Source organism: Hirundo rustica, unplaced genomic scaffold, assembly GCF_015227805.2.
Source record: "Hirundo rustica isolate bHirRus1 unplaced genomic scaffold, bHirRus1.pri.v3 unplaced_BUSCO_63198at7742, whole genome shotgun sequence".
Taxonomy (NCBI): Eukaryota; Metazoa; Chordata; class Aves; order Passeriformes; family Hirundinidae; genus Hirundo; species Hirundo rustica.
This window is the reverse complement of record NW_026690739.1, coordinates 65730-89655: the sequence shown is the minus strand read 5'-3', so window position 1 is coordinate 89655 and position 23926 is coordinate 65730. Positions and strand designations below refer to the sequence as shown.

The 23926-nt window shown below is 50.9% G+C and overlaps 2 protein-coding genes across 2 annotated transcripts; one reads left to right on the top strand and one right to left on the bottom strand.

Moving 5' to 3' along the window:
• Positions 1 to 1168: 1168 nt before the first annotated feature.
• Positions 1169 to 17237, top strand: LOC120748365 (zinc finger protein 638-like; the record flags this gene model as incomplete). The annotated part of the gene is made up of 8 exons (XM_040054502.1): positions 1169 to 1224; positions 5225 to 5718; positions 5986 to 6208; positions 6497 to 6553; positions 12324 to 13188; positions 13272 to 13434; positions 16536 to 16654; positions 16964 to 17237. Coding segments are annotated over 8 exons (2243 nt in total), but the record flags the coding sequence as incomplete, so codon positions are not given.
• Positions 17238 to 19145: 1908 nt separating this feature from the next.
• LOC120748363 (uncharacterized) lies at positions 19146 to 20462 on the bottom strand. Its single transcript, XM_040054501.1, has one exon. The coding sequence runs from the start codon at positions 20460 to 20462 to the stop codon at positions 19146 to 19148; it is 1317 nt and encodes a 438-aa protein (XP_039910435.1).
• Positions 20463 to 23926: the final 3464 nt, after the last annotated feature.

The following is a 23926-nucleotide window of genomic DNA, read 5'->3' as shown; positions in this document are numbered from 1 at the left end:
TTTCCCCTCAGGATTCAGATTTTCACTCAGAATTGAGATTTTCCCTTCCCGAGTTTGGGATTTTCTGCTCAGGATTGGAAATTTTCCCTCAGGATTGGGGATTTTCACTCAGGATTGAGATTTTCCCCCAAGATTCGGGATTTTCCCACCCAGAGTTTGGGATTTTCCCCTCAGGTTTGGGATTTCCCCTCAGGTTTGGGATTTTCCTCAGAATTGAGATTCCCCCCCCAAGATTCAGGATTTTCCCCCTCAGGATTGGAATTTACCCCTCAGAGTTTGGGATTTTCCCCTCAGGTTTGGGATTCCCCCTCAGGGATCAGATTTTCACTCAGAATTGAGAATTTCCCCTCAGGGTTTCAAATTTTCCCCTCAGGATTGAGATTTTCCCCTCAGAATTGGGATTTTCACTCAGAATTGAGATTTCCCACCCAGAGTTTGGGATTTTCCCCTCAGAATGAGATTTTCTGTCAGAATTGAGGTTTTCCCCCCAAGATTCGGGATTTTCCCACCCAGAGTTTGGGACTTTCACCTCAGGATTGGGATTTTCCCCTCAGAATTGAGATTTTTCTGTCAGAATTGAAATTTTCCCCCCAAGATTCGGGATTTCCCACTCAGGTTTGGGATTTTTACCTCAGGATTGGAATTTACCCCTCAGAATTTGGGATTTTCCCCTCAGGATTCAGATTTTCACTCAGAATTGAGATTTTCCCCTCAGGATTCAGATTTTCACTCCGAATTGGGAATTTCCCCTCAGGGTTTCGAATTTTCCCCTCAGAATTGAGATTTTCCCCTCAGGATGGGATTTTCACTCAGAATGAGATTTTCCCACCCAGAGTTTGGAATTTTCCCCTCAGAATTGAGATTTTCTGTCAGAATTGAGGTTTTCCCCCCCAGATTCGGGATTTCCCCCCAGATTCGGGATTTCCCCCCAGATTCGGGATTTTCCCACCCAGAGTTTGGGATTTTTCCCCCAGGATTGGGGATTTCACTCAGAATTGAGATTTTGCCCCCCAAGATTGGGATTTCCCCCCAAGATTGAGGATTTCCCAGGGGTGCAGGTGCTGGAACACCTCGGGAACGGGGTCGGGCCCCATCCCTGGGTTCCTCTCGGAATCCCGCCCGCCATCCCCCGGCCCCTGAGATCCTCACCTCGGCTTTCGCTTTCCAGGCCGAGGGCGCGGCAGGAAGGAAGTGAAGAGCGAGGACGGGAGCGAGCGGAGGAAGGTTCGGCCAGCGGGGACTGGGGGGATTTGGGGGGATTTTATCCGGTGTTTGCCCTTCGGAATGATTATCGGAAAATTCCCTCAGAAATTCCCCAGAAGAAAAGTCTTGAGAAATTCACAAAAATTCCTCCGAAAAAATTCACAAAAATTCACAAAAAATTCCCTCGAAAGTTCTCAAAAATTCCCCAGAAAAATTGTCAAAAGTTCCCCCCAAAAATTCACAAAAATTTCCCCAAAAATTCACAGAAATTCCCGAAAATTCCTTGAAAATTCACAAAAATTCCCAAAAAATTCACGAAAATTCCTCCACAAAAATTCACAAAAATTCCCTCGAAAGTTCTCAAAAATTCCCCAGAAAAATCATCCAAAATTCACAAAAATTCCTCCACAAAAATTCACGAAAATTCCCTTGAAAATTCTCAAAAATTCCCCAAAAATTCACAAAAATTCCTCCACAAAAAATCACAAAAATTCCCTTGAAAGTTCTCAAAAATTCCCCAGAAAAATAGTCAAAAATTCACTAAAATTCCCCCCAAAAATTCACGAAAATTCTCTTGAAAATTCTCAAAAATTCCCCCAAAAAATCTTCAGAAATTCACAAAAATTCCCCAAAAAATTCACAAAATTCCCCCAAAAAATCTTCAGAAATTCACGAAAATTCCCCAAAAAAATCTTCAAAAATTCACGAAAATTCCCTCGAAAATTCTCAAAAATTCCCCCCAAAAATTCACCAAAATTCCCTCAAAAATTCTCAAAAATTCCCCCAAAAAATCTTCAAAAATTCACAAAATTCCCCCCCAAAATTCACGAAGCTTTCCCAAAAAATCCCTCTAAAAAAAAATCGCTCCAAAATCCTCAAGAGTTCCCAAAAAATCCTCAAAAATTCCTCAAAAAATCCTCAAAAAATCCCCAAAAAAAATCCTCAAAAAGGCCCTCAAAAATCCTCAAAAAATTCCCAAAAAATCCTCAAAAAGTTCCCAAAAAATCCTCAAAAAGGCCCCAAAAAATCCACAAAAAGTCCTAAAAAAATTCCCCCAAAAATTCTCAAAAATTCCCCAAAAATCCTCAAAAAATCCCCAAAAAATCCTCAAAAATTTCCAAGAAATCCTCAAAAAATCCCCAAAAATTCCCCCAAAAACTCCTCAACAATTTCCAAAAAAATCCTCAAAAATTTTCCATGGATCCAGGAATTTTCCATGGATCCAGGCCGGGTTTTCCATGAATCCCCGGAATTTTCCACAAATCCCAGGAATTTTCCTGAATCCCAGAAATTTTCCATAAATCCCAGGAATTTTCCATAAATCCCAGGAATTTTCCATGAATCCAGGAATTTTCCATAAATCCCAGGAATTTTCCATGGATCCCAGGAATTTTCCATGGATCCAGGAATTTCCATAAATCCCAGGAATTTTCCATAAATCCCAGGAATTTTCCCTGAATCCTGGGAATTTTCCCTGAATCCCAGGAATTTTCCACAGATCCCAGGAATTTTCCATAAATCCCAGGAATTTTCCATAAATCCCAGGAATTTTCCCTGAATCCCAGGAATTCTCCATGAATCCCAGGAATTTTCCACGAATCCCAGGAATTTTCCATGGATCCCAGGAATTTTCCCTGAATCCAGGAATTTTCCATAAATCCCAGGAATTTTCCCTGAATCCCAGGAATTTTCCATAAATCCCAGGAATTTTCCACGAATCCCAGGAATTTTTCACGAATCCCAGGAATTTTCCATGAATCCCAGGAATTTTTCACGAATCCCAGGAATTTTCCATGGATCCAGGAATTTCCATAAATCCCAGGAATTTTCCACGAATCCCAGGAATTCTCCATAAATCCCAGGAATTTTCCCTGAATCCCAGGAATTTTCCATGAATCCCAGGAATTTTCCATAAATCCCAGGAATTTTCCCTGAATCCCAGGAATTTTCCATGAATCCCAGGAATTTTCCATGAATCCCAGGAATTTTCCCTGAATCCCAGGAATTTTCCATAAATCCCAGGAATTCTCCATAAATCCCAGGAATTTTCCATGGATCCCAGGAATTTTCCATAAATCCCAGGAATTTTCCCTGAATCCCAGGAATTTTCCCTGAATCCCAGGAATTTTCCATAAATCCCAGGAATTTTCCCTGAATCCCAGGAATTTTCCCTGAATCCCAGGAATTTCCATAAATCCCAGGAATTTTCCATAAATCCCAGGAATTTTCCATAAATCCCAGGAATTTTCCCTGAATCCCAGGAATTTTCCCTGAATCCCAGGAATTTTCCATAAATCCCAGGAATTTTCCCTGAATCCCAGGAATTTTCCATGGATCCAGGAATTTTCCATAAATCCCAGGAATTTTCCATAAATCCCAGGAATTTTCCACGAATCCCAAGAATTTTCCACAAATCCCCGGAATTTTCCATCGATCCCAGGAATTTCTATAAATCCCAGGAATTTTCCCTGAATCCCAGGAATTTTCCTATAAATCCCAGAAATTCTCCATAAATCCCAGGAATTTTCCATAAATCCCAGGAATTTTCCATAAATCCCAGGAATTTTCCATAGATCCAGGAATTTTCCCTGAATCCCAGGAATTTTCCGTAAATCCCAGGAATTTTCCCTGAATCCCAGGAATTTTCCATGGATCCCAGGAATTTTCCATAAATCCCAGGAATTTTCCCTGAATCCCAGGAATTTTCCATAAATCCCAGGAATTTTCCCTGGATCCCAAGGAATTTCCATAAATCCCAGGAATTTTCCACAAATCCCAGGAATTTTCCACGAATCGCAGGAATTTTCCATAAATCCCAGGAATTTTCCATAAATCCCAGGAATTTTCCCTGAATCCCAGGAATTTTCCATAAATCCCAGGAATTTTCCATAAATCCCAGGAATTTTCCCTGAATCCCAGGAATTTTCCATAAATCCCAGGACTTGTCCATGAATCCCAGGAATTTTCCACGAATCCCAGGAATTTTCCATAAATCCCAGGAATTTTCCATGGATCCCGGGAATTTTCCATAAATCCCAGGAATTTTCCCTGAATCCCGGGAATTCTCCATAAATCCCAGGAATTTTCCATAAATCCCAGGAATTTTCCCTGAATCCCGGGAATTTTCCCTGAATCCCAGGAATTTTCCATAAATCCCAGGAATTTTCCACGAATCGCAGGAATTTTCCATAAATCCCAGGAATTTCCATGGATCCCAGGAATTTTCCATAAATCCCAGGAATTCTCCGTAAATCCCAGGAATTCCCCACGAATCCCAGCGGATGAGAAAACAAACCGAGCCCAGCCAACGACGTCAAACCGACGGGAAATTCCCTTTGGGGGATCCCAAATCCTGATTTTCCCCGCTTCCGGCGCAGAAATTCCCTGCCGGAATTCCGCTGCAATTCCGCTCCAGGCCCTGCCTAATTCCAGCATTTCCCAAACTCATTTCCTTCGGGGAAGAACCTCGGAAATTCCTTGGAAAATTCCATCCCCTGCCACCTCGGGGTCGCGTTACCTCCGTGGAAAATGCGGAATTTAAACCCGAATTAAAACCCCATCCTAAATCCAATCCCAAATCCAAGTTTGCTGTGTCGGGATTGGGCTCATTCCGTTTTCCGGGAGTTTCTTTTTGCTCGGATATTCCCGTTTTTCCGACTTTGGGACGGGAATTTTCCGGGATCTCCGAAATATGAATTATTCACTTCCATTTGTCACAGAATTCCCGATTCTGGGCAAAACCCCGCCGGTGCCACCCGGAGCTTTGCTGGGAATTCTGGGCAAAACCCCGCCGGTGCCACCCGGAGCTTTGGTGGGAATTGTGGGCAAAACCCCGCCGGTGCCACCCGGAGCTTTGGTGGGAATTGTGGGCAAAACCCCGCCGGTGCCACCCGGAGCTTTGCTGGGAATTCTGGGAATTCTGGGCAAAACCCCGCCGGTGCCATCCGGAGCTTTGCCGGGAATTCTGGGAATTCTCCCCATCCACCATTTGATTTCTTCCATTCCCTTTCAACTCTTTCAGCTCCGCCTCGAAAAAACCCCCGGAGGTGTCGGGACCGGCGCAAAAACCGACCGGCATTCCGTCGGGAGAAGCCGGGAAAAGCCAAACCCCCGCCCTGAACGCCGCCGAGGAGATCCCCGAGCCGCGGGCGGGAGCGCGGCGGCGACGGACGCCGACGCCGGCACGGGAATTCCCGCCGGCGCCGCGTCGCCCGGAGCGAGGGCGGAGGAGAAAGCGGCGGAGGAAGAGGCTCGGGACGAGGCGGGAATCCGGGAGGAGGGCTCGGGGCTCTCGGCTCCGGCCGCGGAAACGCCGGGATTGCGCGGCGAGCCGACGGCGGCGGCGGGCGGGGAAACGCCGGGAGCCGTCCCCGCAACGTCGCCGAGCTCGGCCGAGGCCACGGGCGCGGAAAAAAACCCCGGCGCGGAGGTCGGGAAAATCGACGCCGAGAGGAAAAGCGTCCCGAAAAGCGGCGACGCTCCGGGGAAAAAAACGGGACGCGGCCGGGGCGGAGAGCGAGGAGTCGGCGCTTAAAAACGGGGAAAATCCGGGCAAAGTTCTGGGCAAAGCCGGGCTAGAAGCGGAGAAAACGCCGGGAAAATCCTCCCCCAAGGCCGGGGAGAACTCCGGCAGCGAGATCCAGGCGGGAAATCCGCTTCGAAGCCCGCAGAACAAAGGGACGGGAGCCGCCAAACCGGACGGGAGCCGCGCCAATCCCAAGCAGCCTCGCCCGGGCAGAACCTTCCTGAAGGCCGTGGTGTCGGTGCCCCGACATCCTGAAGCGGAGAATCCCCGTCGGCGTCGCCGAGGCGTCGCCGGGAAAAAGCGGGGAGCAGAAAATCCCCCCCAAAAGCGCCGCTCAGCCGGGAGCCGGCAACGGCCAGCGCAGAGGGAGCGGGAATCCCGGGGCCGGCGGGAAGAGCCCAGGCCCAGCAGGAGAAGGATTCCCGGCAGGAATCCCGCGGCGGAACGTCGGACGCGAGCCGGGAGCCCGGCGGGAATGGGGTGAGCGGGGCGGGGAATCGCCGGGGTTCCGCGCTCGTTCCTTTTTCCGTAAATCCCCGGGCGGCCGGAGGAGGTGCGGGCGGGAGAACCCTCCGGAAGTCGTTCCGGCGGCGAATCGGAACCGAGTTCCTCGGGGCGGGAATAAAAGCCCCGCGGGATTTGGCTTTTCCGAGCTCCTGAGCCGGGTGTCGCCCGTTGGCGGCAAATCCCCGGAGCGGCTCCTGGATCCGGGCGAGGATCGGCGTTTCCCGGGATTTTCACGGGATTTTTCCGGTCCCCGTTCCGCAGGTTCCCGGCGGGGGCGGCGCCGCGGCTGGGAAAAGCGGCGCTGGGAAGCAGAAGGAGGTGAGGATGGATAAAGGGGATTTGGGATGTTCCTTGAGGTGGGATTTCAGATGTTTTCCGACCCGAACCGTCCCGGGATCCCATCGCGTTCCTGCCCTCAGGAATCTTTCCCCCGCGGTGGGATCGCCACATTCCTGCCCTTTTCCCACGCGGCGTCCGTGGATTTTGGGATGCCGGAATCCCTTTGGGGTCGGTTTCCCTTGGATTTCTCAGCCCCTTTCTCCGAGCCCGTGGAGCTGGGACCGCCAGGAGGCTCCAGCTGGGATCAGATCCCAGAAATCCAGCCCCAAATCCCAGTTTCCCAGCGTGTGCTAAATATCCATGAAAAGGCGAGGTCGGGGTGGAACTTTTTGGCCGAGAAAGGAACAGAAATTTGGAATTATCGACGGGAGAAAATCAGAGGCATCATTTGGGGTGGGGCACCCGTTCCTTTGGGGTGGGTTGGATTTCATCCTTTGAATTTCATCCTTTGAATTTTATCCGCTGAGTTTTGTCCCTTCGATTTTATCCGCTGAATTTCGTCCATTGAATTTTCTCCATTGGCTTTTATCCACTGAATTTTGTTCATTGTATTTTATCCATTGAACTTTGTCCACTGAATTTTGTCCCTTTTATTTTATCCACTGAATTTTATCCACTGATTTCTGTCTGCTGAATTTCATCCACTGAATTTTTGTCCATTGACTTTTATCCACTGAATTGTCTCCATTGAGTTTTTATCCATTGAATTTTTATCCATTGACCTTTATCCACTGAATTTTGTCCACTAGATTTTATCCATTGAATTTGATCCACTGAATTTTATCCTTTGATTTCTGTCTGCTGAATTTCATCCACTGAATTTTTATCCATTGACCTTTATCCACTGAATTGTCTCCATTGAGTTTTTATCCATTGAATTTTTATCCATTGAATTTTTATCCATTGACCTTTATCCATTGACCTTTATCCACTGAATTTTCTCCATTGAATTTTTATCCATTGAATTTTTATCCCCAGAATTTTTATCCATTGAATTTTTATCCATTGACCTTTATCCACTGAATTTTGTCCACTGAATTTCCTCCACTGAATTTTATCCATTGAATTTAATCCACTGAATTTTATCCTTTGATTTCTATCTGCTGAATTTCATCTACTGAATTTTTATCCCCAGAATTTTCTCCATTGACCTTTATCCACTGAATTTTGTGCACTGAATTTTATCCATTGATTTTTATCTGCTGAATTTCCTCCCGTGAATTTTATCTGTGAATTTTAATCCATTTAATTCCATCGACTAAATTTCATCCGCTGAATTTTTATCCATTGATCTTTATCCACTGAATTTTATCCATTGAATTTAATCCACTGAATTTTATCCATTGATTTCTAGCTGCTGAATTTCATCCGCTGAATTTTTATCCGTTGCATTTTATCTATTGACCTTTATCCACTGAATTTTGTCCATTGAATTTAATCCACTGAATTTTATCCTTTGATTTCTATCTGCTGAATTTCATCCACTGAATTTTTATCCACGGAATTTTCTCCATTGATTTTCATCTGCTGAATTTCCTCCATTGAATTTCATCCACTGAATTTTATCCATTGAATTCCATCTATTAAATTTCATCCGCTGAATTTTTATCTATTGCATTTTCTCCGTCGACCTTTATCCACTGAATTTTATCCACTGATTTCTGTCTGCTGAATTTCATCCACTGAATTTTATCCATTGAATTCCATCTATTAAATTTCATCCGCTGAATTTTTATCTGTTGCATTTTATCCATTGACCTTTATCCATTGAATTTTCTCCATTGAATTTTTTCCATTGAATTTAATCCACTGAATTTTATCCTTTGATTTCTATCTGCTGAATTTCATCGCTGAATTTTATCCATTGAACTTTATTCATTGATCTTTCTCCATTGATTTTCGTCTGCTGAATTTAATCCGCTGAATTTTATCTGTTGAATTTTATCCATTAAATTGTGTCAACTAAATTTCATCCGCTGAATTTTTATCCACTGAATTTTATCCATTGACCTTTATCCACTGAATTTTATCCATTGAATTTCATCCATTGAGTTTTATCCATTGGGTCTCATCCATTGAATTTAATCCACTGAATTTTCTCCATTGATTTTTATCTGCTGAATTTCCTCCCCTGAATTTTATCTGTTGAATTTTATCCATTTTATTCCATTGACTAAATTTCATCCGCTGAATTTTTATCCACTGACCTTTATCCACTGAATTTTCTCCATTGATTTCTATCTTCTGAATTTCATCCGCTGAATTTTTTATCCATTGCATTTTCTCCATTGACCTTTATCCACTGAATTTTGTCCATTGAATTTTATCCACTGAATTTTATCCGTTTAATTTTGTCCCTTCGATTTTATCCGCTGAATTTTCGTCCATTGAATTTTATCCATTGGATTTTATCCACTGAATTTTTATCCATTGACTTTTATCCACTGAATTGTCTCCATTGAATTTAATCCACTGAATTTTATCCACTGATTTCTATCTGCTGAATTTCATCCACTGAATTTTTATCCATTGCATTTTATCCATTGACCTTTATCCACTGAATTGTCTCCATTGAATTTTTATCCATTGAATTTTTATCCATTGACCTTTATCCATTGAGCTTTATCCACTGAATTTTCTCCATTGAATTTTTATCCATTGAATTTTTATCAATTGACCTTTATCCACTGAATTTCGTCCACTGAATTTTATCCATTGAATTTAATCCACTGAATTTTATCCTTTGATTTCTATCTGCTGAATTTCATCTACTGAATTTTTATCCCCGGAATTTTCTCCATTGATCTTTATCCACTGAATTTTATCCATTGACCTTTATCCACTGAATTTTCTCCATTGATTTTTATCTGCTGAATTTCCTCCCCTGAATTTTATCTGTTGAATTTTATCCATTTAATCCCATTGACTAAATTTCATCCACTGAATTTTTATCCATTGATCTTTATCCACTGAATTTTCTCCATTGAATTTAATCCACTGAATTTTATCCATTGATTTCTGTCTGCTGAATTTCATCCGCTGAATTTTATCCATTGCATTTTATCCATTGACCTTTATCCACTGAATTTTGTCCATTGAATTTAATCCACTGAATTTTATTCTTTGATTTCTATCTGCTGAATTTCATCTACTGAATTTTTATCCCCGGAATTCTCTCCATTGATCTTTATCCACTGAATTTTCTCCATTGATTTTCATCTGCTGAATTTCCTCCATTGAATTTCATCCACAGAATTTTATCCATTGAATTCCATCTATTAAAATTTCATCCGCTGAATTTTTATCCATTGAACTTTATTTATTGATCTTTCTCCATTGATTTTCGTCTGCTGAATTTAATCCACTGAATTTTATCTGTTGAATTTTATCCATTGAATTCCATTGACTAAATTTCATCCACTGAGTTTTTATCCATTGCATTTTATCCATTGACCTTTATCCACTGAATTTTATCCATTGAATTTAATCCACTGAATTTTCTCCGTTGATTTCTATCTGCTGAATTTCATCCACTGAATTTTTATCCCCGGAATTCTCTCCATTGATCTTTATCTGCTGAATTTCATCCATTGAATTCCATCGACTAAATTTCATCCGCTGAGTTTTTATCCACTGAATTTTATCCATTGACCTTTATCCACTGAATTTTATCCATTGAATTTCATCCATTGAGTTTTATCCATTGGGTCTCATCCATTGAATTTAATCCACTGAATTTTCTCCATTGATTTTTATCTGCTGAATTTCCTCCCCTGAATTTTATCTGTTGAATTTTATCCATTGAATGCCATCAACTAAATTTCATCCGCTGAATTTTTATCCACTGAATTTTTATCCACTGATCTTGATCCACTGAATTTCTCCGTTGATTTTATCTGCTGAATTTAATCCATTGAATTCCATCGACTAAATTTCATCCACTGAATTTTTATCCACTGAATTTTCTGCATTGACCTTTATCCATTGAATTTTCTCTGTTGATTTTTCTCCATTGACCTTTATCCATTGAATTTTCTCTCTTGAATTTTCTCCATTGACCTTTATACGCTGAATTTCCTCCATTGAATTTTATTCATTGACCTTTATCCACTGAATTTTCTCCATTGACCTTTATCTGCTGAACTTTCTCCACTGATCTTTATCCACTGAATTTCCTCCAATGAATTTTATCCATTGACCTTTATCCATTGAATTTCCTCCAATGAATTTTATCCATTGATCTTTATCCACCAAATTTTCTCTATTGAATTTTCTCCATTGACTTTTATCCATTGAATTTTCTCTATTGAATTTTCTCCATTGACCTTTATCCAATGAATTTTCTCCATTGACCTTTATCTGCTGAATTTTTTCTATTGAATTTTCTCCATTGATCTTTATCCATTGAATTTTCTCTATTGAATTTTCTCCATTAACCTTTATCCACTGAATTTTCTCTATTGAATTTTCTCCATTGACCTTTATCCACTGAATTTTCTCCATTGACCTTTATCCGCTGAATTTCCTCCGTTGAATTTCCTCCATTGTATTTTTTCCATTGACTTTTATCCATTGAATTTTCTCCATTGTATTTTTTCCATTGACCTTTATCCACTGAATTTCCTCCATTGTATTTTTCCATTGACTTTTATCCATTGAATTTTCTCCATTGAATTTTCTCTATTGAATTTTCTCCATTGACCTTTATCCGCTGAATTTCCTCCGTTGAATTTTCTCCATTGTATTTTTTCCATTGACCTTTATCCGCTGAATTTCCTCCATTGAATTTTGTCATTGAATTCCGTCAACTAAATTTCATCCGCTGAATTTTTATCCATTGAATTTTCTCCATTGACCTTTATCCATTGAATTTTCTCCATTGACCTTTATCCATTGAATTTTCTCTATTGAATTTTCTCCATTGACCTTTATCCACTGAATTTTCTCCATTGACCTTATCTGCTGAATTTCCTCCCCTGATCTTTATCCACTGAATTTCCTCCAATGAATTTTATCCATTGACCTTTATCCATTGAATTTTCTCTATTGAATTTTCTCCATTGACCTTTATCCGCTGAATTTCCTCCATTGAATTCTCTCCATTGACCTTTATCCATTGAATTTTCTCTATTGAATTTTCTCCATTGACCTTTATCCGCTGAATTTTCTCCACTGAATTTTCTCCATTGACCTTTATCCGCTGAATTTCCTCCATTGAATTTTATTCATTGACCTTTATCCACCGAATTCTCTCTATTGACCTTTATCTGCTGAATTTCCTCCCCTGATCTTTATCCACTGAATTTCCTCCAATGAATTTTATCCATTGACCTTTATCCACTGAATTTTCTCCATTGACCTTTATCCATTGAATTTTCTCCATTGAATTTTCTCCACTGACCTTTATCCGCTGAATTTCCTCCGTTGAATTTTCTCCATTGTATTTTTTCCATTGACCTTTATCCGCTGAATTTCCTCCGTTGATTTTTTTTCCCCATTGGAATTTCCTCCGCCGATTTCTTTAACCCGTGGAATTCTCTCCCCTGACGATCCGCTGCCGTGTTTTCCCAAGGCCTTCGGCTCCCTGAGCCTAAACCCGAGTCGAATCGAACGAATCGCTCGGTGCCGCGCGTTAAATTTTTCATTTTTAAATCCGGTTAAACTCGGCGTTTAACTGTTCCCCCCGCCCCTTCGGAGCCGTGGCGAGGACGTTCCTCCCGGAGGTGACGTTCCCGCGTTCCCTTCCCAGGAGGACGAGCTCTTCCCGTTTAACCTGGACGAGTTCGTCACGGTGGACGAGGTGCTGGAGGACGCCGAGTCTCCGGCGACCCCGCGGCGCAACCCGCTGCGGGGGAAGAGAAAAGAAGCTCCCAGAGCCGAGCCTCCGGAGCCGGCGTCCAAGCGGAGGAAAGGGAAGAGTTGCGGAGCCGGAGGTGAGGCGTCCTTTGTCACCTTGGATGAGATCGGGGAGGAGGAGGAGGAGGAGGAGGAGGACCCGCGGGGCCTGGTGGTGGTGGATGAGGTGGCGGAAGAGGAGGAGCCGTCGGAAGCGGCCAAGGACCCGCGGGCGCCGCCGACGCCGGACGAGCTCTCGGAGCGGGAGGAGCCCGGCGGGCGCGGGCCGCGGGCCGACTTGGAGGAGCGGGACCTGAAGGCCGAGCCCTTGGTGACGGTGGACGAGATCGGCGAGGTGGAGGAGCTGCCCCTGGACGAGCCCGCCGAGCTGAGCGCCGCCGCCGCCGCCGCCGCCGCCGAGGAGGGCAAAGCCGACGGCGGGGAGCGCGCCGCCTCCCGGCTGCCCGACGATCCCAACGCCTTGGTGACCGTGGACGAGATCCAGGAGGACAACGAGGACAATCCTCTGGTGACTCTGGACGAGGTTAACGAGGACGAGGACGATTTCCTGGCCGACTTCAACCACCTCAAAGAGGAACTCAACTTTGTTACAGTCGATGAAGTCGGCGACGAGGAAGAGGAAAGCGCTTTGCCGGGTAAGAACCCTCCCGAGGACGAGGACGACGAAGACATCGTCGCCGTGGCAGGACCGGAAGAAATGGGAATTCTGGGAGACGCGAACGCGGAGGAGGAACCGGCTGAGATCCCCAAGCCTAAAGGTGAGGAGCGTCGAGGCCGGGTTGGACGGAGCTCGGGGCCGCCCGGGCCGGCGGAAGTTGGTGTCCCTGTGCGTGTCCTTTAGGTCCCGCGATTGCGTCGCGTCGTTCCGGGACTCTGCTCCGCGATCCCGTCCCGACGCGCGTTTCTCCGGCAGCTCGGCTGGGAGCGGGGAGACGCGGAACCGAAGCCTCAGCAGAAGAAAACGGCTTTTCCCGGTGTCCCCAAGGCGCAGAGCGCTCCCAAAGGTAAATCCAGAGCGATCCCCTGAAATTCTCCGGGCTTTTTCCCGGCTGGAAGATTCTTCCCTGCCCCTTTGAAAACTCCTCCTGTGCCTCGGAACCGCGGTGAACCTCAAAGTCCGGGCCCAGAAGCCGTGGTTTTTCTTGGCTTCTCCATGTCCACGTTTAACCCTGGGAAGATCTTTCCTGGAATTGCCAAATCCAGGTGGGATTATGGGTTAGTAGCCGGGGGCAGAGTGGTGTCTCCTGAGGGTTCCCAGCCTCTGGCAAGTTTTTATTCCCAATGTTTGGTGTTTGGAAAGGGGATTGCTGCCAGGGCTGCGAGATGGGGCTGTGGGGATGGAGCAAGTTCCATGGGGTCGGTCCTTCAGGAGCTGCTCCAGCTTCCATGGGGTCAGTCCTTGAGGAACTGCTCCAATGTCCATGGGGTCAGTCCTTCAGGAACTGCTCCAGCTTCCATGGGGTCAGTCCTTGAGGAACTGCTCCAGCTTCCATGGGGTCAGTCCTTGAGGAACTGCTCCAATGTCCATGGGGTCAGTCCTTGAGGAACTGCTCCAGCTTCCATGGGGTCAGTCCTTGAGGAACTGCTCCAGCTTCCATGGGGTCAGTCCTTGAGGAACTGCTCCAGCTTCCATGGGGTCAGTCCTTGAGGAACTGCTCCAATGTCCATGGGGTCAGTCCTTGAGGAACTGCTCCAGCTTCCATGGGGTCAGTCCTTGAGGAACTGCTCCAGCTTCCATGGGGTCAGTCCTTCAGGAACTGCTCCAATGTCCATGGGGTCAGTCCTTCAGGAACTGCTCCAATGTCCATGGGGTCAGTCCTTCAGGAACTGCTCCAATGTCCATGGGGTCGGTCCTTGAGGAACTGCTCCAATGTCCATGGGGTCAGTCCTTGGGGAATTGTTCCAACTTCCATGGGGTTGGTCCTTCAGAAGTCACTCCAAGTTCCATGGGGTTGGTCCTTGAGGAACTGCTCCAACTTCCATTGTGTCAGTCCTTCAGGAATTGTTCCAAATTCCACGGGGTCAGTCCTTCAGGAACTGCTCCAGCTTCCATGGGGTCAGTCCTTCAGGAACTGCTCCAATGTCCATGGGGTCAGTCCTTCAGGAACTGCTCCAGCTTCCATGGGGTCATTCCTTCAGGAACTGCTCCAGCTTCCATGGGGTCAGTCCTTCAGGAACTGCTCCAGCTTCCATGGAGTCAGTCCTTGAGGAACTGCTCCAACTTCCATGGGGTCAGTCCTTCAGGAACTGCTCCAATGTCCATGGGGTCAGTCCTTCAGGAACTGCTGCAGCTTCCATGGGGTCAGTCCTTGAGGAACTGCTCCAACTTCCATGGGGTCAGTCCTTCAGGAACTGCTCCAATGTCCATGGGGTCAGTCCTTGAGGAACTGCTCCAGCTTCCATGGGGTCAGTCCTTGAGGAACTGCTCCAATGTCCATGGGGTCAGTCCTTGAGGAACTGCTCCAATGTCCATGGGGTCAGTCCTTCAGGAACTGCTCCAATGTCCATGGGGTCAATCCTTCAGGAACTGCTCCAGCTTCCATGGGGTCAGTCCTTGAGGAACTGCTCCAATGTCCATGGGGTCAGTCCTTGAGGAACTGCTGCAGCTTCCATGGGGTCAGTCCTTGAGGAACTGCTCCAACTTCCATGGAGTCAGTCCTTGAGGAACTGCTCCAGCTTCCATGGGGTCAGTCCTTCAGGAGCTGCTCCAATGTCCATGGGTCAGTCCTTCAGGAACTGCTCCAGCTTCCATGGGGTCAGTCCTTGAGGAACTGCTCCAGCTTCCGTGGGGTCAGTCCTTGAGGAACTGCTCCAGCTTCCATGGGGTCAGTCCTTCAGGAACTGCTCCAATGTCCATGGGGTCAGTCCTTCAGGAACTGCTCCAGCTTCCATGGGGTCAGTCCTTGAGGAACTGCTCCAGCTTCCATGGGGTCAGTCCTTCAGGAACTGCTCCAACTTCCATGGGGTCAGTCCTTGAGGAACTGCTCCAATGTCCATGGGGTCAGTCCTTCAGGAACTACTCCAGCTTCCATGGGGTCAGTCCTTGAGGAACTGCTCCAGCTTCCATGGGTCAGTCCTTGAGGAACTGCTCCAGCTTCCATGGGGTCAGTCCTTGAGGAACTGCTCCAGCTTCCATGGGGTCAGTCCTTGAGGAACTGCTCCAGCTTCCATGGGGTCAGTCCTTCAGGAACTGCTCCAGCTTCCATGGGGTCATTCCTTCAGGAACTGCTCCAGCTTCCATGGGGTCAGTCCTTCAGGAACTGCTCCAGCTTCCATGGGGTCATTCCTTCAGGAACTGCTCCAACTTCCATGGGGTCATTCCTTCAGGAACTGCTCCAGCTTCCATGGGGTCATTTCTTCAGGAACTGCTCCAGCTTCCATGGGGTCGGTCCTTCAGGAACTGCTCCAACTTCCATGGGGTTAATCCTTCAGGAACTGCTCCAGCTTCCATGGGGTCAGTCCTTCAGGAACTGCTCCAACTTCCATGGGGTCAGTCCTTGAGGAACTGCTCCAGCTTCCATGGGGTCAGTCCTTCAGGAACTGCTCCAGCTTCCATGGGGTCAGTCCTTCAGGAACTGCTCCAACTTCCATGGGGTCAGTCCTTGAGGAACTGCTCCAGCTTCCGTGGGGTCAGTCCTTCAGGAACTGCTCCAGCTTCCATGGGGCCGTTCCTTCAGGAACTGCTCCAACATGGATCACTTTTCCATGGGGTCAGTCCTTCAGGAACTGCTCCAACATGGATCACTTTCCCTGGGGCCATTCCTTCAGGAACTGCTCCAACATGGATCACTTTTCCATGGGGTCAGTCCTTCAGGAACTGCTCCAACATGGATCACTTTTCCATGGGGTCAGTCCTTCAGGAACTGCTCCAGCTTCCATGGGATTGGTGGCTTTATTCCCAGAAAACGGTGTGTTTATTGGAGATAGAGATGACCAGTGGATAGAAACGGGGTGGGGACCAGCTCGGGTGAAAAACCTGGTTCTTGGAACGTTCCAGAACCGTCCTTTCCCCCTGAGGAATCACAAATCCCCCGGTTTTGCCGAGCGGAACGGGAGGTTGGACTTTCCCTCGGAGCTGGGTGTGCTGACTGTGGTGTCTCCTCAGCTCTGGACATCCTGGTCCCCAAGGCCGGCTTCTTCTGCCAGATCTGCTCCCTCTTCTACGCCGACGAACCCTCCATGATCAACCACTGCAGGACCCCCCTGCACCGGCAAAACATGGAGGTACCGCCCCGGGAAAACGGGAACGTCCCCCCCCAAAAAACCCCTTGGATTGGGGGGCACGGAGAATCCCCCGGGAGTTGGCGTTCGATGGGGTTCGGGAATATTTCATCCCCATCCCCTGAAATTTGGCCACGTTCCCCTCGGGAGCTTCCCCGCGTCGGTGTCATCCCGGGAGCCGAATTTGGGGGGGCGTTTCACGGGATAAACCCCACCTTGGCCTTGGGAGGAGCTGACCGAACCTGGCCCCAGGTTTTAAAGGCCCATCCTGGAGAAGGCCCTTCAGCACCGTGTCTTCTCCTTCCTCCGCAGCAATTCATGGCCAAGCAGCAGGACGACGAGGGCGAAGAGCCGAGCTCCAGGTGATGGAGCTCCCCGGGAGCGACGCTTCGGGGCCCGGGCGGTTCCGTGCGTTCGGATTCCCTCGCTCGTTCGGGGGTCGGGGAAAAAAAGAAATCGGAGCTGGGAGCGGATTGAACCCAAAGCTGGGAGAGGGTTGGAGCCGGGTCTCCGATGGTCCGGCGGTGGGAGAGACGGTTGTGGGGTGTCCCCCAGAAATAAAGGTTCTCGCTGTATAGTTACCCCAGGGCGCGAGTTCGGGGTCGTTCCTCGGGGTTTGGTGACTCTGGGTGACGCCGGAGCTCCAAGGGATGGACGGAGAGAGTCTGGAGCTCCAGGAGAGGCTGAGGGAGAAAAGGGGGGATCAGGGGGGGCTCTGCACAACTCCTGGAGCTGGGTGGGAGTTGGGATCTGCTCCCAGGGGACAGGAGGAGAGGGAACAGCCTCGGGCTGGGCCAGATTGGATACTGGGAAAATTCCTTCCTGGAAGGGGCTGTCCAGCCCTGGAAGGTGGAGTCCCCATCTCTGGAAGGATTTAACGCCCTGTGGATGTGGCACTTGGGACATGGACACTGGTGGCCTTGGCAGAGCTGGATTCCATCATCTCGGAGGCTTTTTCCCGACCCAAACAACTCCGTGATTCCACGAGTCCCTGCCCTGCACCCAACCTGCTCCCAGCCCCCTCCGTTCCACGGTGACACCCCAAATTTGGAGACTCTCCTGGAGGACTCAGCACCTCCTGGAGCACTCAGCCCCTCCTGGAGCACTCAGCCCCTCCTGGAGCACTCAACCCCCTCCTGGAGCACTCAACCCTCTCCTGGAGCACTCCGCCCCTCCTGGAGCACTCAGCCCCTCCTGGAGCACTCAGCCCCCTCCTGGAGCACTCAGCCCCTCCTGGAGCACTCAGCCCCTCCTGGAGGACTCAGCCCCTCCTGGAGCACTCAGCCCCCTCCTGGAGCACTCAGCCCCTCCTGGAGCACTCAGCCCCCTCCTGGAGCACTCAGCCCTCTCCTGGAGCACTCAACCCCCTCCTGGAGCACTCAGCCCCCTCCTGGAGCACTCAGCCCCCTCCTGGAGCACTCAGCCCCTCCTGGAGCACTCAGCCCCTCCTGGAGCACTCAGCCCCCTCCTGGAGCACTCAGCCCCCTCCTGGAGCACTCAGCCCCCTCCTGGAGCACTCAGCCCCCTCCTGGAGCACTCAGCCCCTCCTGGAGCACTCAGCCCCTCCTGGAGCACTCAACCTCTCCTGGAGCACTCAGCCCCCTCCTGGAGCACTCAACCCCTCCTGGAGCACTCAGCCCCTCCTGGAGCACTCAGCCCCCTCCTGGAGCACTCAGCACCTCCTGGAGCACTCAGCACCTCCTGGAGCACTCAGCCCCTCCTGGAGCACTCAGCCCCTCCTGGAGCACTCAGCCCCTCCTGGAGCACTCAGCCCCCTCCTGGAGCACTCAGCCCCTCCTGGAGCACTCAACCCCCTCCCGGGGCTCAGCAGCAGCCGAGAGCGCTGCAGGAATTCAGGAATTCCTTTCTTTCCTTTCATTCCTTTCATTCCGGGCCTTGGGGCACCCGCTGCCTTTTTGGGGGGCACACAGGAACCATTTCTCCCCGTGGGCTTCAGCCAGGTGGGTCAGAAGGGGGAACTCAGGATGGACTCCCTGGGAACGCTGAACTTCTCCAAGCTGGCATCGGTGCCGGGGTCCGGAGAGCGGCCGCGGGGGTGGGAAAGGTCAGGATGGGCGGGGCTGGAGGGCGCCGGTGGAGTGGGCAGGGGTGTGCCCGCTGCTGTGTTGGCACGGCTCCTGGTCAGGGAAGTCTTTCCCACCGGGACGTCTCCTGGTTGATGGAGTTCTCCGTTGGGACAGAGTTTTGCATCCCTTGACATTCCCTGGACGCTGCGCTGGGTGTGTCGTGGTGTCCCATTGTCTTGGCCAGTGAGCTCTTCCATTTGGGGCATCTCCTGGTTGATGGATTCTTCCATTTGGGGCATCTCTTGGTTGATGGATTCTTCCATTTGGGATGTCTCTTGGTTGTTGGGTTCTTCCATTTGGGGCATCTCCTGGTTGATGGATTCTTCCATTTGGGGCACCTCTTTGTTGATGGATTTTTCCATTTGGGGCATCTCCTGGTTGATGGATTCTTCCATTTTGGACATCTCCTAGTTGATGGATTCTTCCATTTGGGGCATCTCCTGGTTGATGGATTCTTCCATTTGGGGCATCTCTTGGTTGATGGATTCTTCCATTTGGGACGTCTCTTCATTGTTGGGTTCTTCCATTTGGGGCATCTCCTGGTTGATGGATTTTTCCATTTGGGGCACCTCTTTGTTGATGGATTTTTCCATTTGGGGCATCTCCTGGTTGATGGATTCTTCCATTTGGGGCATCTCTTGGTTGGTGGGTTCTTCCATGTGGGATGTCTCTTGGTTGATGGATTCTTCCATGTGGGCCATCTCCTGGTGGATTAAGGCTTCCCATTGGGACAGAGTTTTGTATCCATTGGTTTTCCCTTGGTGCCGTTCTTGGGGTCTCTTGGCTTTTCCTTGGCACAGGTCTTGGTTGACCAAGTCTTCCATTTGGGACATCTCTTTGTTGATGGATTCCTCCATTTGAGACGTCTCCTGGTTGATGGATTCTTCCATTTGGGGCATCTCCTGGTTGATGGATTCTTCCATTTGGGACATCTCTTTGTTGATGGATTTTTCCATTTGGGGCATCTCCTGGTTGATGGATTCTTCCATTTGGGACATCTCCTGGTTGATGGATTCTTCCATTTGGGACATCTCCTGGTTGATGGATTCTTCCATTTGGGGCATCTCCTGGTTGGTGGGTTCTTCCATGTGGGATGTCTCTTTGTTGATGGATTCTTCCATGTGGGACATCTCCTGGTGGATTAAGGCTTCCCATTGGGACAGAGTTTTGTATCCATTGGTTTTCACTTGGTGCCGTTCTTGGGGTCTCTTGGCTTTTCCTTGGCACAGGTCTTGGTTGATGGATTCTTCCATTTGGGACATCTCCTGGTTGATGGATTCTTCCATTTGGGACATCTCTTGGTTGATGGATTCTTCCATTTGAGACGTCTGTTGGTTGATGGATTCTTCCATTTGGGACGTCTGTTGGTTGATGGATTCTTCCATTTGAGACGTCTCCTGGTTGATGGATTCTTCCATTTGAGACGTCTCCTGGTTGATGGATTCTTCCATTTGAGACGTCTCCTGGTTGATGGATTCTTCCATTTGAGACGTCTCCTGGTTGATGGATTCTTCCATTTGCGCCGTCTCTTGGTTGATGGATTCCTCCATTTGGGCCATCTCCTGGTGGATTAAGTCTTCCCATTGGGACAGAGTTTTGTATGCGTTGACGTTCCCTTGGCGCCGTTCTTGGTGTCTCTTGGCTGTTCCTTGGCTCGGCCTTTGGTGGGTGATGTTTTCCGTGTGGGACGTCCCTTGGTGGAGGAGTTCTTCCGTTCGGGACATCTCTTGGTGGATCAGATGTTCCCATTGGGACACGCTCCTGGATCCATTGGCGTCCCCCTGGCACAGCTCTGGGGCTCTGTGGCCTTGCCGTCGGCACCGCTTCGGGGACGTTTCGGCTTTCCCTCGGTCGGTGCGGTGTTCCCAGTGGGATTTCCTTCGGCCGGTGACGTCTTCCCACCGGGACAGGTCTTTGTGTCCTTTGGCTTCCCCTTGGCACTGCTCTTGGGATCCATTGGCTTCCCCTTGGCACCACTCTTGGGATCCATTGGATTCTCCTTGGCACCGCTCTTGGGATCCATTGGCTTCTCCTTGGCACTGCTCTTGGGATCCATTGGCTTCTCCTTGGCACAACTTTTCGGATCCATTGGCTTCTCCTTGGCACTGCTCTTGGGATCCATTGGCTTCTCCTTGGCACTGCTCTTGGGATCCATTGGCTTCCCCTTGGCACTGCTCTTGGGATCCATTGGCTTCTCCTTGGCACAACTTTTCGGATCCATTGGCTTCTCCTTGGCACTGCTCTTGGGATCCATTGGCTTCTCCTTGGCACTGCTCTTGGGATCCATTGGCTTCTCCTTGGCACCGCTCTTGGGATCCATTGGCTTCTCCTTGGCACCGCTCTGGGATCCATTGGCTTCTCCTTGGCACAACTTTTCAGATCCTTTGGCTTCTTCTTGGTGCCACCCTTGGGCTCCATTGGCTTTTCCTTGGCATCGCTCTTGGGCTCCATTGGCTTTTCCTTGGCACCACTGTTCAGATCCATTGGCTTCCCCTTGGCGCTGTTCATGGGATCTGTTTGATTCCCCCTGGCAGAACTCTTGGGATCCTTTGGCTTCTTCTTGGTGCTGCTCTTGGAATCCATTGGATTCCCCTTGGCGCTTCTCTTGGGATCCATTGGCTTCTCCTTGGTGCCACTCTTGGGATCCATTGGCTTCCCCATGGCAGAACTCTTGGGATCCATTGGCTTCCCCTTGGAACAACTTTTGGGATCCATTGGCTTCTCCTTGGTGCCGCTCTTGCGATCCATTGGATTCTTCTTGACACTGCTCTTGGGCTCCATTGGCTTCTCCTTGGGATCCATTGGCTTCTCCTTGGGATCCATTGGCTTCCCCTTGGCACCACTCTTGGGATCCATTGACTTCCCCTTGGGATCCTTTGGCTTCCCCTTGGTGCCGCTCCTGGGATCCTTTAGCTTTTTCTTGGGGTCCTTTGGATTCCCCTTGGCACAGCTCTTGGGATCCACTGGCTTCCCCTTGGGATCCATTGGCTTCCCCTTGGGATCCCTTGGCTTCCCCTTGGCACCACTCTTGGGATCCATTGGCTTCCCCTTGGCACCACTCTTGGGATCCATTGGCTTCCCCTTGGCACCACTCTTGGGATCCATTGGCTTCCCCTTGGCACCACTCTTGGGATCCATTGGCTTCCCCTTGGCACAGCTCTTGGGATCCAATGGCTTCCCCTTGGCGCCGCTCTTGGTTGGGGAGTTCTTCCCGCTGGGACGGATCCCCGTTCCCGTCGCCTTGCCCCTGGCTCGGTTCCTGGCCTCTCCTGGCTTTCTCCCGGCACAGCTCTCGGTCCACGAGTTCTTCCACGTGGGACATCTCTCGGGTGATCAAATCCAACCACCGGCGCAGATCTTTGCATCCGCGGACGTCGCCCCGGCTCGTCCCTCGGCATCCCTGCGCGTCCCCGAGTTCCCGCTGCTGCATCCGGAGCCTCCGCAGCCCCCGGCCCGGCCGGGAGTTGGGCTTCGGCTTCTCCGGGGGCATCTCCAGAGGGATCCTGGAGCTGGGGCTCTGCTGGGAGCGGGAACCTTCGGGGCCGCGCCGGCATCGCGTCACAACGGGACGCGGCGGCGCCCCGACAACCACGGGGCCCTCTGGAACCTTCTGGAACCTTCTGGAGCCGCGGCCCCACGCGTCCTCTCTGTGTCGCTGTCCCCGTGTCCCTCCCAACCCGCGCTGGGTGCGTTTTTGACCCCGTTCCCTTACGGGCTGCGAGGGACCCCCGGAGCAGGATTCCTGTCGGGTTTTTCCAGCCGGGAAAAGCCGCGGCTCCTTTAAGGCATCGCGGAGCGGGATCTTGCAGCCTCCCGGAGCCTGCGCCAGGAAATTCCTGACAGCCCGAGAAGTGCTGAGCCAGCTGGAATCGGGGCCCGTGCGCTCTTTGGAGCCGGGAAAGGCGCCAGGAGCGAGGGGCCGGGAATGCCGCGGACCTGGAAAGCGCCGGGCCACGGCGGAACAAAAACCCTTCCACGCGGGCGGGCCGGGAGCGCTCCGTGCGCCGTGCCCGGGATGGGGACGGAGCATCCCCGGGCGCTGCGGATCCGAAGGATCCCGGAGCAGCGCCACAGAGCCCCGGAGGGACAGGGATGGGGACAAGGGGACGGGGGTGACCCCGGCGCTGCGCCGCCCGCGCAGGAAATCCCAATAAAAGCGGGGAAAATTCATCGGGAGCGCGCGTGGGACCCCGCGCAGGCTGAGGGGGGACAGGGCCGGAGCCGGACCCCCGCTTCCCCCGCAGCCCCAGCCCCAGGCGGGGTCACCCCGGCCCCGCTCCGCCCGCTCCGGGACCGGCCGGGGCCCCGGGCTCGGCCGGCGGCAGCGCGGCTGCGGCGGGAGGAGAGCCGGGAGAGCCCCGGGGAGGGGACACGGGGACACTGAGGGGACACTGAGGGGACACTGAGGGGACAGCGGGACACGGTGATGGGACACGGGGACACTGAGGGGACACGCTGGGGGACACGCTGGGGACACGCTGGGGACCCGGTGTCCCCCGTTGGAGGGCTGCGGTGACACGGGGAGCGGAACGGGCGGGGCACGGCCGGGGGTCCCGGGCAGGAAGCGGGCGGGGGTCGCGGCCGGGAGGGGGCGGGAGCGGGGAGGGGCCGGAACCGGGACCCGGAGCGGGCAGGGACCGGCAGGAACCGGGCAGGGACCGGCAGGAACCGGCAGGAACCGGGCAGGAAACCGGCAAGAACCGGGCAGGGACCGGCGGCCATGCCGGGGCTCCCCCTCGCCCCGCTGCTGCTGCTGCCGCTGCTGCTGTGCCCCCCGCCGCCCCCCGCCCGCGCCGCTCCCCCCCTGCCCGCCGGGCCCGAGCCACGGCGGTGGGAGCGACCAGCGGCACCCCCAAAACCGGCGGGGTGTCCCCAACCACGGGCGGCACCGCGGGACCCCCGAAGGGCACCGCGGGACCCCTGAAAGGCACCGCAGGACCCCCGAAGGGCACCGCGGGACCGCTGAAAGGCACCGCGGGACCCCCGAAAGGCACCGCGGGACCCCCGAAAGGCACCGCGGGACCCCTGAAAGGCACCGCGGGACCCCCGAAGGGCACCGCGGGACCCCTGAAAGATACCGCGGGACCCCCGAAGAGCACCGCGGGACCCCCGAAGGGCACCGCGGGACCCCCGGTGCGGAGCAGCACCACCCCCGCCAGCCCCGGGCCCTCCCGGCGCGGGGGGGTTC

What these genes read in the sequence shown, in the direction of transcription:
- LOC120748363 (XM_040054501.1), bottom strand. Translation starts at nt 20,462, where the DNA reads ATGTCCCGAACGGAAGAACTCCTCCACCAAGGGACGTCCCACACGGAA.